The 14,070-nt window shown below is 41.8% G+C and overlaps 1 protein-coding gene across 12 annotated transcripts in view; it reads left to right on the top strand.

Annotated features, from left to right (window-relative positions):
- syne2b (spectrin repeat containing, nuclear envelope 2b) overlaps positions 1-14,070 on the top strand; it is a 437,867-nt gene that overhangs the window by 27,054 nt on the left and 396,743 nt on the right. For all 12 annotated transcript variants that reach the window (XM_039741095.1, XM_039741096.1, XM_039741103.1 and 9 more), the window contains exon 2: positions 4,433-4,554. In XM_039741095.1, coding sequence (XP_039597029.1) covers positions 4,464-4,554 — 91 coding nt within the window. In that variant the 5' untranslated portion in view covers positions 4,433-4,463. The remainder of the gene's footprint in view (positions 1-4,432; positions 4,555-14,070) is intronic.

Here is a 14,070-nt window from a genome sequence, read left to right as displayed (position 1 = left end):
TGGATGCCCCCATGTGCCCTAGGTGATCACTCATGCTGAGAATGTTAGACTTTCACAGAGAGGTGACCTCACATCTTGAAAGCTCATGTGTCTGAGTAGAAGTCAGTCATATACTCTGTGGAGGTCCTCCTCTTCTTCACAGATTTGTGTGCGCCCCCAAAACTAGCAACTTTAATGTTGATGGTAACAGACGGTAGATGATGCAGATTAAATAAAGTGTATGTTTGCTTTTGCTTTATCTTCTTCTCAACAGAGTATTGTATTGCCATTATGAAACTGACTTTGGGAAAGTTGCAGAGGTCATCTCTGTGTCCATAGTTTATGAAGCAGCTGATTGGAGTAGTTGTGGGAGGGGGGAATGGATGACTTAGATACCAAACTAACTGGAACGTCAAAGGCTCAGGCAGAGAGTGAGAGAAAAAGATGTGCACAGTGCCCTCTTTCTGCCACCAGGTTCACTACAGTCCAGTTTTCTTCGATTCATCCTCTTCACTGCAACTATGTAGTTGTATAGACTAGCAGGCTAGGCACACATGAGTTCAAAGGCCTCCAGCCATCCAGAAGTGGGCTTTCCTTTTACTCATTCAGCAATCCCAGCTGCCTACATGGTGGATGACAGACATTTACTCTGTTGTTCTTATCACACTGCAGTTCCCTATTCCTGCACACTATCACCTCTTAGCTGTCACCATTAAGGTCAACACAGAAGTGTTAGTCTTGAGATGTCCAGGTGGCAATAGACAGGAAGGATGACAATGAGAGGCCAATGAGCAGAGTTACCACCCTCTCAAAATCACTCACAGGACTCTGGATTTTAAGGGGGTCTTGGAGAAACAGAATGTTATCAGACGCCTTGCATGGCAGACACACTTCATGAGTGGAGCCAGTCAGATAAAGTTATGATCAGAAAAGACTGTTAGAAATAATTTGGGAGTCAGTCAGTGAGGAGGGGACAGATTTAGAAGTAAAGTGTATGAGCGGTGAGGACGAGTGACTCTGTGGCATAATGGGAACTGGTGTCTGAACTAGAAGGAGTTTCTGGAGGACACTGGAATCGGTGGCTTACATTGGGTGGTGACTGAATAGGCATGCTGGGAGTGAGGAGCTAAACTGGAAAGAGTTTCAAGAATGCATTAAGAATCTATTATTGGAAATGGAGAGTATTTGGAAGCATACTGGAAACCAGTAGATGTAACAGAAGGAGAGTCTGGGTTATACTGGGACTATTTGTTGAATTGTAATGTTGCTCTTTGACACTGTGGGAGTCAGTGTTTTAGTTGGAAGGTGGTTGAACTGGATAACTAGGGTCAGGAAAATGATCCGAATTACTGAGCAAACTGGGAATAGGCTTGTGTAAGAACAGTGGGAATTGCTTGAATTGGGAAATGTGTCAGAAACATTATTAGAATCATCAAATGAACTGGAAACAGTTGCATGGAAAAACATATAAACGTTTCAGGATCACATTATACAGTCAGGTCCATAAGTATTTAGACAGTGTCACAATTTTCATAATTTTGGGTCTATACTGTACATCACCACAATGGATTTGAAATAAAGCAATCATTATGTGATTGAAGTGTACACTTTTAGCGTTAATTCAAGGGGTTGACCAAAAACATTGTATGAGCCATTTAGGAATGACAGCCATTTTTATACCTAGTCCTCCCATTTTCAGTTGCACAAAAGTATTTGGACAATTGACAGACAAGCTGTTCCATAGCAAGGTGAGAGCAGTTCCCTCATTATTCTGTTAAGTAGTAAGCAGGTAGGAGGTCTGGAGTTGATTCCAAGTATGGAATTTACTTTTGAAAGCTGTGAAGTCTCAATATGAGGTCCAAAGAGCTGTCCATGCAAGACAGAGGGTTTTCCACAAGGTGCAAACCACTGGTAATCATCAAGCATGGGAAGGACAGATTAGACTTTGCCAGAAAATATTAAAACAAGGTCCAGTTTTGGAACAGTTTTCTTTGGGCAAATGAACTTAAGATCAATGTGTACCAGAATGATGGACAGAGAAGAGTATGGAGAAGAGAAGGGACAGATCATGATCTGTAGCATACCATATCCTCTGTGAAACATGGTGGTGGCAGTGTTATGGCATGAGCATGCGTGACTGCTAATAGTTGTGGGTGACTGGTGTTTATTGATAAAGTAACAGCTGACAAACGTTGCAGGATGATTTCTGAAGTGTACAGGGCTATACTGTCTGCTCAGATTTAGACAAATGCTGCAAAACTGATAGGATGACGCTTCACAGTGCAGACGGACAGTGAGCCAAAGCATACTGCGAAAGCAAACCAAGTGCTTTTAAAGACAAAGAAGTAAAATATTCTTCAAAGGCCAAGTCAATCAACTGACCTCATCCCAACTGGACATGCATTTCACTTGATGAAGACAAAGATTGAAGGCAGAAAGTCCAACAAACAAGCAACACCTGAAGACAGCTGCAGTAAAGACCTGGTACAGCATCAGTAGGATGGAAGCTCAGCACTTAGAGAAGACCATGGGTTCCAGACTTCAGGCAGTAAATGACCTCAACGGATTTCCATCCACCCATTATCCAATCTGCTATATCTTCACTACAGGGTCACAGGGCGCAAAGCAGGAAACAAACCCCGGACAGGGCGCCAGCCCACCACAGGACAGACACACACGCACACCCATACACCAAGCACACACTAGGGACAATTTTGGATCGCCAATGCACCTAACCTGCATGTCTTTGGACTGTGGGAGGAAACCCACGTAGACAACATGCAAACTCAACACAGGGAGGACCCGGGAAGCGAACCCGGCTCCACTAACTGTGAGGCAGCAGCACTACCACTGCGCCACCATGCCGCCCTCTCAACAGATTTTCAATCAAATATTGAAAATGATCATTATAGTTATGATTATGTTAGTTTGTCCAAAAACTTTTGAGCCCCCAAAAATGTGGGGCCATGTATAAAAATAGCTGTCTTTTCTAAATGGCTCATATGATATTTCTGTTAATCCCTTTGAATTAATGCTGAAAGCCTACACTTTAGTCATGTTATTATTTCTTTGTTTCAAATCTATTGTGATGGTATGTAGAGCCAAAATTATGAAAATTGTGTCACTGTCAAAATACTTATGTAGGAATGTGAATAGGCCGAGAGCCTAACCAAGAGTTATGTTAGTGAAATAAGAGGAGGATCACTAATATACTGGGAGTTTTGGCCGAACCAGAAGGTAAGTCATTGACACACTAAGAGCCACAATTTTATATGAGCGGTAACTGAATTAGTAATTGAGTAGGAAACATAATGGGAGTCATCAACTCTGGTAATTATTGGATGAACTGGGAGGAGTTTAAATGATGTTATGCTCAGATCATATAATGCAGTAGTGGGGCCGCATCTGGAGTCTTGTATGTAGTTCTGGTCACCATGCTACAATAAAAACCTAACAGGACCTGAAGCTGTGCAGAGGAGAGCAACCAAGTGCATCTCAGGACTTAAGGACATGTCCTACTGACAGACTCTGAGAATTTAACCTGTTTAGTCTCGAGCACAGGAGACTGTATGGGGTCCTCATCCAGGTCTTTAAAGTCCACAAATGCATTAATAAAGCAGATCCAGCAGAATTCTTCCACCTTAAAGGTGAATCATGTACTTAAGGACACCAGTGGAAATTAAGGAGAAGTGCATTTAGGATTGAAGCCAGGCATCGCTTCTTTACACAAACAGTTGTCTGACTCTGGAAGAACTACTGAGACATGAAGTTGAAGCAGAAACCTTGATAACGTTTAAGAAGTGTATGAATGAGACATTGGGACAGCATATCTATTAGCTAAACAAAAAGCTTGATGGACTGAATAACCATTTCTCTTTTTTAAATTTCTTATTTCTTATGTTCACATTGGTAATCGACTCAGAAGTCGCTCAAGAGTACTTAGTGTCTAGTCAAATAGATGACTCTGGGTCACAATGGGTGGAGGTGTCTGAGCTGGTAGGACACTTTGGGACAAACTTATGGTCATTAGATGAATTGAGATGAGACTGTGGCTGTGGTGGGGTATTTATTAGGACAATTTGTGAAAAGGAAAGTCCCTTTTTCATTACTTATCCATAGTTTCTCTTTGTCTAGAGAGAGTGTGTGAAATTCCAGTTATGCAGAAGCCAGGACAGACGAAAGTGATAGTGAAAGTGCCGGCCATGTTAAGAGGCCGGACACAGATTATATCTGTTAGACTGCGAGTGCTGGCAGCTTCAGCCTGGAGATGAACTTATCTGTTTTCACTCTCCCACTCTTTTAAAAGCTGCTCCTCACTTAGAAGGGTGTGTGCTCACTCGGGGTGGGGAGAGGATCACATGGCCTGTTTGGAAAGCAGAGCTGTAACCTGAGGGTGGTTGTATTTCTTTTAAAGTTTTTTTCATTCCTGCCTTTCTCTTTTTTTGTCTTGCAGGTGTTGCTGGATGTACTGACCAGCTGTGGCCATGATGGCTGATGAAGGTGTTCCTGGTGACTTTGTGGTGGAAGAAGGGCAGATCCCAGTGGATATTGACAACATACATCTGCTTCTACAAGGTAAGACAGACAGGAAAACTGCAATAGCTGTGGGAGAAGGGTTGGGGGGAGGGGGGGCTAATCGCTGCTGTGATTATGAGGGAGTCTCCACCCAGAATGCCTTGAGGCAGTGTGACTGTGTAGGTTTTGAATGAATAGACAGGGAGAAGTAGTTGTACTGCAATACTTTTTTTAGGAAATACATGGCGCATACAAGTCTGCTGTGGCCCCTTATGGTTCTTGATGTATATTTATATTAAACAACACAATGGAGAAATAAAACAAAAGATCTAAATTAGGTGAGAATGAAAACCCGTTAATTGAGAAGGAAGTTAGAGATTTAAGAACAATTTGACAATAGCGGCCCTTCTAGTTAGGCTGCCAACCCAGTCCAGGATTAGGAGGTGGTGGTGCCTTTGTGAGGGTATGGTTCACAAAGTGAAAGGCTGTTGCTTGCACAGTGTGTGTCTCCTTCTGTGGGTTGGTGTGCAAAAGTGGGAGGGGTCATGGTGGAATGTCAAATTGTGAGAGACTGAACACTGACTGTGTGAAGAGTCAAGGTGTGTTCTAGATCAAGGGCAGGAGCAGGGCATGATGGGACTAGGTGAGAGTGCAGCCCCAAAATGATGATACCTGCAGTGCTGATGGTGTGTTTACGTGTTATTAGACAGACTGTAAATATGAGTTTTCAAGTCGGAAATTCCACATGAACACCCTGTGACCTTAGACATAACACTGACCTTATACCAGGGGTCTCCAACCTTTTTTCTCCGGAGAGCTACTTTTACAAAATGAAAATGGTCGAGAGCTACTCATGTTTTCTAACGTTTATTCTCATAGCTTATTTCAACCCAAACAAACTGAATAAGCTTGTTTTACCTGAACATTTACAAAATGTTGGTGTCCACAACTCCCATTTTGCATTAAAACATCACAAAAAATATTTAATTCACCTGCAAGTGCATTTTGTATGTTTGTATGCATTTTCGAGTTTATCTCACACTACTGAATTAAAACATGAATACTGTCAAACAAAACAATGCAATTTCAAATACACAGATATTACTTATTCATTTTGTTACATGTCACTGTTTCACTTCACAAGAGTTTTCACATATCCAGTTGCATGTGTGATGTGTTTTTTAGTTAGTGAGATATCGTGCACTGCATGGAATCAACAAGAAAGGTGTATGGTGGAGCGTAGCCACTTTGGTTCACTGCTATGGAGTGTAAAAAGGAACAGACTCGACACACGTAAAAAGGTTTGGGGCAGCCACCCGTATAATATTCCTGGCTATAAATGGTTTTGTGAAAGTAGCATAGAGCCGTTAACAATACTGAGTCCAAAACAGAACTGACGAAGGTTGGAAAAGATGGCGGCTTTAAGGGATCAAACTGGACTTGATGTAGGGGAACTGGAAGTGATGTCCTTCTGACGTGAGCCTTTGCGCCGGAAGCTATGTTCTTCTGGGTGCTTGAACCGGAAGTGACCTTCTTCTGGGTGCCAGAACCGGCGTCATCAGCACTGAATCAGATAGGTTTTCCCGCTTTTGGTCTGTAGAGATAACAGGAGAAGATTTAGTGCACACCGCCACCCCCTGGCCTGGCATGGAATTACCTTTGCTTGGTCCATACAACGTCCCCCTACTCACACGTGTGTGACAGGAGTCATTTAAATGTTCATCTGTCAGCCTTGTTCTGAACTTTGATTTCATGACATTCATGTCAGAAAAGGCAGACTCACAGAGACCCAAACAAGGCTGACATTTTCAGAGCTGCTTGATGAAGATTCTTATAGTTATCTGGCTCTACTAAGCTCCAGAAATGCTGAGAATGCTGTTGAGACTTTAACTGCACATTATTTTGAAGGTTGTATGTCTGTCCGCTTTTCACGAGAGAAATACTTAACGGATTTAGATCAGGGTTTTTTTTCTATAATTTGCTTGAACATTCCGGTTGATTTTGCAACTTCTGTCACTTTGCTGTGTATCATAGTTTGCTTGTGGTACCGATTTATTTGTGCGAATCCGAGATCCACGCAACGGGCCGAAGGGAGTGGGGGTGAGGAGCTCTCCTCACTAGCTCGCCAGCTTCAGGGCATGTTCTTTGCCCCCGCTTAGCTAGCGAACGAGAGAACAATTGAATTCAACTTTGTTTGATGTTTAAAATAAAGTGTTACTTAGGTCTTGATGAGTCTGAGTCCAGATATTCTCTTAAGTGTATGCCACATTGAAAAGATAGATTGCAATTCAGATTGTGGATCGTGATTTTGTGTTAAAAGGATCATGATATGATGTTTTGGAAAGATCACCCACCCCTAATTTGACTAATAAAGTTTTCAAATTTATTCACCCTTTGGCGAGCTACTTGGAAATGGGTTGTGAGCTACCGAGACCCCTGCCTTATACCTTAGTAAACTGTATAAAATAAAAATATATTCTGGCCGGCCAGAAATGCAGTTTTTGTGGTTGAATTGCACTTGGAGTGAAATAATACACATTCAATATGTTTAATGTGCTCTGTATTTTCATGAAAAATATACAGTTCATCTTTAGTTAATTTTTTAACTGACCAAGTAACAAATATACAGTGACCTTGTGTTTCTCTAAATAGTCCGACTGAAAATTCACTGAAGTGAGAAGGTGAACCATCACAACTTGGAGTTCTGTAGGCATGTGGAGTTCTGTTGCTTAGCTGGCAGTAATGTGTGAAGTGTGGGTGCAAGTGCTGCCCGTCTGGTTTCCAATTCCCATGATCCTCTGAGAAGGTTTATGTTAAAGTGCATTTTTCAGAGGCTTCTGCACATAAACAAAATAGTAAATATGATTGCATTTAATGTCCGTTTGTGCACTCAACATATTCAAAACTGAACCTTCTAATTTTGAACTGTTGTGTGTAGTTTTCACCTTTACGTTGCTCACATGCAGCCTAAGTCAGACTTTTTTGGGGTGCAGTGACTGCACTTGGCAGGTACTGCTCATTGATTCGTTTGAGTTTTGGAAGAATCGTGACCTGTTCACTGGATTCAACTCAACTGAAGTTTGTTCACCCTTCATTTTTGATCTTTTGTATATAGATTGCCCCCTTACATGTGCATTATATAAAAAAATCATTCACTGTGAAAGTTATAGGGACCCCCCCTAATTCCAAACAATTGCCAAATCAAGCAAATGAATTAAATTAAAAGGGGAAGTTTGAAAAGTTCCAGTGATTATTTATGACCTGTGCGTGTTGCTGACTGGGATAGACTCCATTTTCCCCTCAACCCTGCCCTGGATAAGTGGGTTAAGACAATGGTTGGATGGATGAATCGGTAAAGCGAGCTGTGATGTCCATCCCTAGCATGGTTTCAAGGTTTAACTCCTACACTGGCTTCTGCTTTTGTATTTTCCAATAGCAAGACTGGAAGTGCATTTCTTTGCAAACTAAAATTAAACGTGCAAGTCAGCATCTGCCATTTCTTTCAGCTTCAATCAGTTTTTGTGTGGGAAGAAAAAGGAAAGGAAACATAATAAGTGTGTGCAGACATAACTCCCTGTAATGCTATCTTAGATCAATGGACAAAAAATTAGCTAACCCTAGCTCAGTTTTATCTAATAGTGCTTAACTCCTCCATGAGGCAGAGGAACAGCTGCAATTCTGTCTGGTATCGATGCCACCAGTTTACGAATGTAGACGACACTGATTTTCATGCACTCTTCCAGCACCAAATCCCGCAGTACGTCCATTTCACTTGTTGCTTCAAATAATCCCACAGATTTTCTATGGAATTGAAATCAGTAGATTTTGTGGTCCTGTCAGGATGTGAAAATGCTTCATGATGTTCTTTGACAATTGCCATCTTGGAAGACTGAGGTAGCACACTAGATAAAAAAATCAGTCTTCATACTCGTTAGAGGTGATACATACTTCAAAGACTGATAGAGGACACCCCCATATAAATATTATCCTACAAATAGCTGTGTTGTGTGCTGTGGGGTTCATAGAGTGTTGAGGAGAAGTAGTATGCCACATGTGTTTGGTTTGGTCTGTGAAAAAAGAGATTCACAACAGACATTAATGATTGACAAAAAGGGGTTAATGCGATCGGCCATGTCAAAGAGTACCAACTTTGTGGGTGGCCACTTGCATAACTGAAGTAGAGCTAAAGGACACTGGTGATATTTCACAACTTGGTGACAAATGCCACATTTTTAGCTTGTAATTTTACCTCTTAGTGTCATTCAGATGGGTGTTACCAATTGGAAACACTTATTTTTGATAATTCAGAAACCCATTGTGACCACCAGGGGGTGTAACAGCTCCCCAAACACTCGACACAACAGACACCCTGGCACAAGTTTCTGCCCAACATGTTTATCTTAAAGCGGGAAACGCTTTTCACTCGTTCCCCAGCCAAGCACAGTCAAATTTACAGCACACACCAGTTCTTCTCTCTGTTCTTCCATTCCTCCTGGTAAGCTTTGTCCTCCTTCTGACTCCAGCTTCCCAAATGGAGTGAGATGGCTTCTTTTATAGAGCACCTAGAAGTGCTCAAGGTGACCCATGAACTCCTTCCAGCAGCCCTTGCAGATGTAGTGGAAGTTCTGTAATAAAAGGCTCTGGACTTCTCTATCTGCCCCCTGGTGGTGACCATGGAGGGGCTGAACTTCCAAGCTCCAAGGCTGTGGAACTCTAACAAGCCAATGGGGATGCCCTGTTCGATGTCTCATACATGCTCTTCCCCGGTCCTTCCATCAGTAAGGTGTCCCTGTCAGGTAAGAACCCCAGTTGTTAATCACACCATGTGAACTCAAGACCATGAGATGCATTGACTTGGACAGGTCTGTGGAACGAGGATGATGGCGTTGTGGATCTGATTGTAATGAGGTCTGTGCAGAGCGCAGCATCTGTATAGTGAAGTCCAGTGCTTTGTAACATGTGCAAGATGTGTCAAGATGGGGACCGTAGAGTCAAAACCTTTTAAGGAAATAAAATCAAATCAGCTAGATCACTGCAACCTGAAGGAGATGTGAAGTAATATATTGTACAGTATGAGCTGAAAACATGAATGGTGAAGGTGTTTTATTGTTTCTGGGTGGTACAGTGTGTGCACTGTTTTATGCAGTGCCTTTTATAGGGCAGCAGGTATTAGCAGCATTAGTGGCCGTTTACCACTTAAGCGAGTCCAAATATTATAAAGAGCAAAGAGAACACCTCACCTTTGAGTGCAAAATGGCTAAGAGATCTTCATCCTCCTGTTTGAGGTAACTCTAAACCGACAAAGGGGGAGCTAACCAGCAGAATCATGCTTACATGTCCGGTAGGAATACTGGCGTCCACTACATGAAGATAACAAACAAGTTTCAGGTGTCATTGTGTCCAAGGGCCACAGGGCGATGCTCTGAGTTGGGAGTGGTGTGCCTGGGGTTGCGAGATGATCAGAAAGTTAGACATGAGATCAGCTTTATGCTGGAGGGCACACCTGTTTATGACCTGTGTTTGATTTGTATAGGTTTTGGTTTTGAGGGAAGTAAAAATATATAAGCACTTAATGATGGGTACACTCACCCAGTAGTAGAATCCCTGACCACATGAATCTTTGGAACATGCCAAGGAATAAATTCCCCCAACTACCTGTGCTGCCTACAATTTGTTCCATCTTGGTTATTAAACAGTGATTAAAGAATTGTTTTATTAAATACTGATTAAGGTCTTAGGTATTTTAGTATCTTCTGTATTTCATTTTGATTTCACAGTTCCGGCATGGGTCCATTAGTCTGTGCTGCTTCTGTTCAATTTGTCCTGAAAAGGAGGTAAAGAAGAAACTTTATTGTCCATATCAAACTCTGGCCTCTGTTATGCTGCCCATAGTTAGAAAGTCTACTTGGTGACAGCATAGGCATCATTTCTGGGGTCATAGGGACCGTCCTCCACCCCAGTCTTGGAGCAATGCTAGAGAAAAGTTTCTGTTTCATCATGGATATTTTATCTGGTGTCCTCAGGATGTGGTCTAGATTGACCAAATATTTGGGAATTTGTGGGAAACCCTTTGGAAACCTTTAGAATTTCCTCCGGTGGTGGACTCTATAGAAAGTGCATTTGAAAGATTCATAGAAATTTCCTTTATTTTCAGTAGAAAGCGCCATTGGTGTCAAAGGAAAGTCCATCCATCCATTTTCTCAATATGATCTTTCCATCTCAAAGTCTTGGAGAGGCATAGCCAGTTTTCGCAGCATCATGAATGTGACAGTACCAATCATGATCAGGACTCCAGCCCATCACATCACACTCATTCAGTGTCAATTTAGAATTATTTTTAAACCTAGATGTGAGATGTACCAAGAGAAACCCTATTAGAACAAAGGGGAGCATGCAAACTTCACATGGATGCTGAACAAGCCATTTATTAAACTCTGGTTCTATTGCTTATCTCTACACAAGCATGTCCCTCTTCCTTAATTCGTAATAAATGTCATTTTCCAACCCGCTACATCCTAACACAGAGTCACGGGGGTCTGCTGGAGCCAATCCCAGCCAACACAGGGCTCAAGGCAGGAACAAATCCATGGGCAGGGTGCCAACCCACAGCAGGGCGCATACACACACCCATACACTAGGGACAATCTAGGATCTCCAATGAACCTAACCTGCATGTCTTTGGACTGTGGGAGGAAACCGGAGCATCTGGAGGAAACCCACACAGACGCAGAGAGAACATGCAAACTCCACGCAGGGAGGACCAGGGAAGCGAACCCAGGTCTCCTAACTGCGAGGCAGCAGTGCTACCACTGCGTCACCGTGCCGCTGGGCTCATTGTATAAAATAGAAATGAATTTCCTGAATAGTTTAAAGGTAACTTCCCTCTTAGTTAAAAAGTAATTATGCTTGATCTCTAGAGTGACCCTTCATCCCACATGAAAATGGAGGCTCCTTTGCTATGATTTACCTTGCTGCTGCTGCTGCACTGTCAATAATTACTCTAATTATCCCCATGACCTCCAAAAGCATGGTTTGTTTTTCATTCCTTCGTTTTTTTTTAAACTCACAATTACCCCATCTGCCAAGTTATTTGCCAACTTTTTGGTCTCCAGCACAATAAATTTGGAACACTGTAGAAGTTGGCAAGACGTTCCCTTTTTGTTTTCCCAAGGCTGACGGCTAAAATAAAAAAAAAAAAAAGAAAGCTGTCTAACATTTAACTTAATCCCCATCGAGGGGCCCCTGGAAACATGTGACTGCGGACTTAAAGAGTAGGCAAGAGACCCATAGAGTGACCCATTAATCAAGCAATATAGCTCCTTTTGTGAAAATGCTCTGAGATGTCTGCTACAGTGTTGCGACTAGCATTGATCCTTTACAGATACACCATTAAGAAATGGGAGGCCATCTCTATTAGTCTGGCAATGGAAAGGAAAAATCAAGTTACCATTGAGGATGATTTGTCACTTCTCTGTACTTGGACTTCACTTTGATTCCCGAAGCACCTTCCATGTGGATGTATCATGGTCTCCTTGTGTTCACATATTCTTTCTGCAGTCTTATTGTGTGTAGCCACTGATTGCTGGCACCGTAAGGGTCCTGTTTTGTTAGGCGTGAATGTCTGCATGAGTGGGCAGTGCTAGTCACCTACCTTGTGCCTAATACTTCCTGGATAGACTCCAGCTTTCCATAATCCTGACCGTGAAAGAGATAAGTTTGAAAAATGAATGGGTGGATGGATGGATTCAAATTTCCATTGAACACCTGTTGTGCAAGTGCTGAGAAAATCTTTCCTCAGAATTATGTATGGTATGTCATCCTAATGAGACCCTACTTCAATTTATACCATTAAAGGGACTGCAGACCCATATTATAAATATCACATATGCCCATTACAGTAAAGCACTATTGTATAACTCCATTGAAAGTTCACTCAGCTTTTTTATTTTTTTTTTAAACAAATTAAAGGATCAACATTTTAGGAAGAATGCAGAAAGGTTTGAGATAAGGGAGTTGAAAAGAAAACCTTTTGAAACAAGTTGCATGTTATGCCAGTATATGTAATACAGGGTGGCTCACAAAAAAGAGACTCGATCCTATGATATTGCAGAGAGTGTACATGAAAATGCTGAAAGGGGCACAGAGATGTATTGACGCACAAGGAGATCACTTTCCGCTTCTTCTTCTTCTTTCGGCTGCTCCCATTAGGGGTTGCCACAGCAGATCATCTTCTTCCATATCTTTTTGTCTTCTGCATCTTGTTCTGTTACACCCACCACCTGCATGTCCTCTCTCACCACATCCATAAACCTTCTCTTAGGCCTTCCTCTTTTCCTATTGCCTGGCAGCTCTATCGTCAATATACCCAACATCTCTCCTCTGTAAATGTCCAAACCAACTTAATATTACCCAACCATCCAACTTGAGCTGATCTTCTAATGTCCTCATTTCTAATCCTGTCCATTCTCGTCACACTCAATGCAAATCTTAGCATCTTTAACTCTGCCACCTCCAGCTTCATCTCCTGCTTTCTGGTCAGTGCCACCGTCTCCAACCCATATAACATAGCTGGTCTCACTACTGTCCTGTAGACTTTCCCTTTTTTGCTTGATACCTGTCTGTCTCAAATTACTCCTGACACTCTTCCTCACCCATTCCACCCTGCACGCACTCTCTTTTTCACCTTAACTCCACAATCCCTGTTACTCTGAATTGTTGATCCCTATTATTTAAACTCATCTAGGAGATCACTTTCAGCATCTTCTGTAATAGTGAGTACCAAATTTGATCATTTTTCTCTTCACCATGTAATGCAGTCATCTCAGTGGAGGTGGGCTACTTTTCCGTGGGCCACCTTGTATTAAGCTAACAGCATAGATAATCAGATGTGACCACCATTCATCGGTGAAATGGGCTGTGTGGGATATTTTGGAGTATCACATCATGGCCCACTCTATTATTTTTATTATTATTATTATTTAATATTTGACTGAAACCTCTATGTGAAATGACATACAATTTTAGAATAAATGAATTACAATTATTCATATAGGTATTAAATTTACATCAGCCGTTGAAGTGGAGGTGCAGTAGTTAAGTGCTGTTGCCTCCCTGCTTCTGGTTTCAAATCTCAAACCTGGTTATTGTCTGCCTGAAATTACCATATTCTTTCTGTCCATGCCTGTGTAGAAATCCTTGTATGTAATCTGTATTCCTCTCACATCCCCATAGACCTGCTGATTAGACAAGCTGGTGACTCTAGATTTTCCCAAATATGGGCCTTACCACCCTCTGCAAGGGTTTTCCTGCCTTGCACCCAGTGTTGCCCAGAGGGGACTGGGCAGTCTCATGGTCTGGAATCCCTGCAGATTTTATTTTTTTTCTCCAGCCGTCTGTAGTTTTTTTTTTTTTGTTTTTTCTGTCCACCCTGGCCATCGGACCTTACTTATTCTATGTTAATTAATGTTGACTTATTTTATTTTCTTGCTGTGTCTTTTATTTTTCTATTCTTCATTTTGTAAAGCACTTTGAGCTACATTTTTTTGTATGAAAATGTGCTATAAAAAATAAATGTTG

Source organism: Polypterus senegalus, chromosome 18 (assembly GCF_016835505.1).
Source record: "Polypterus senegalus isolate Bchr_013 chromosome 18, ASM1683550v1, whole genome shotgun sequence".
In the NCBI taxonomy this organism is placed as follows: Eukaryota; Metazoa; Chordata; class Cladistia; order Polypteriformes; family Polypteridae; genus Polypterus; species Polypterus senegalus.
The sequence above is the reverse complement of the archived record's forward strand: the minus strand, read 5'-3'. Positions and strand labels throughout refer to the sequence as shown.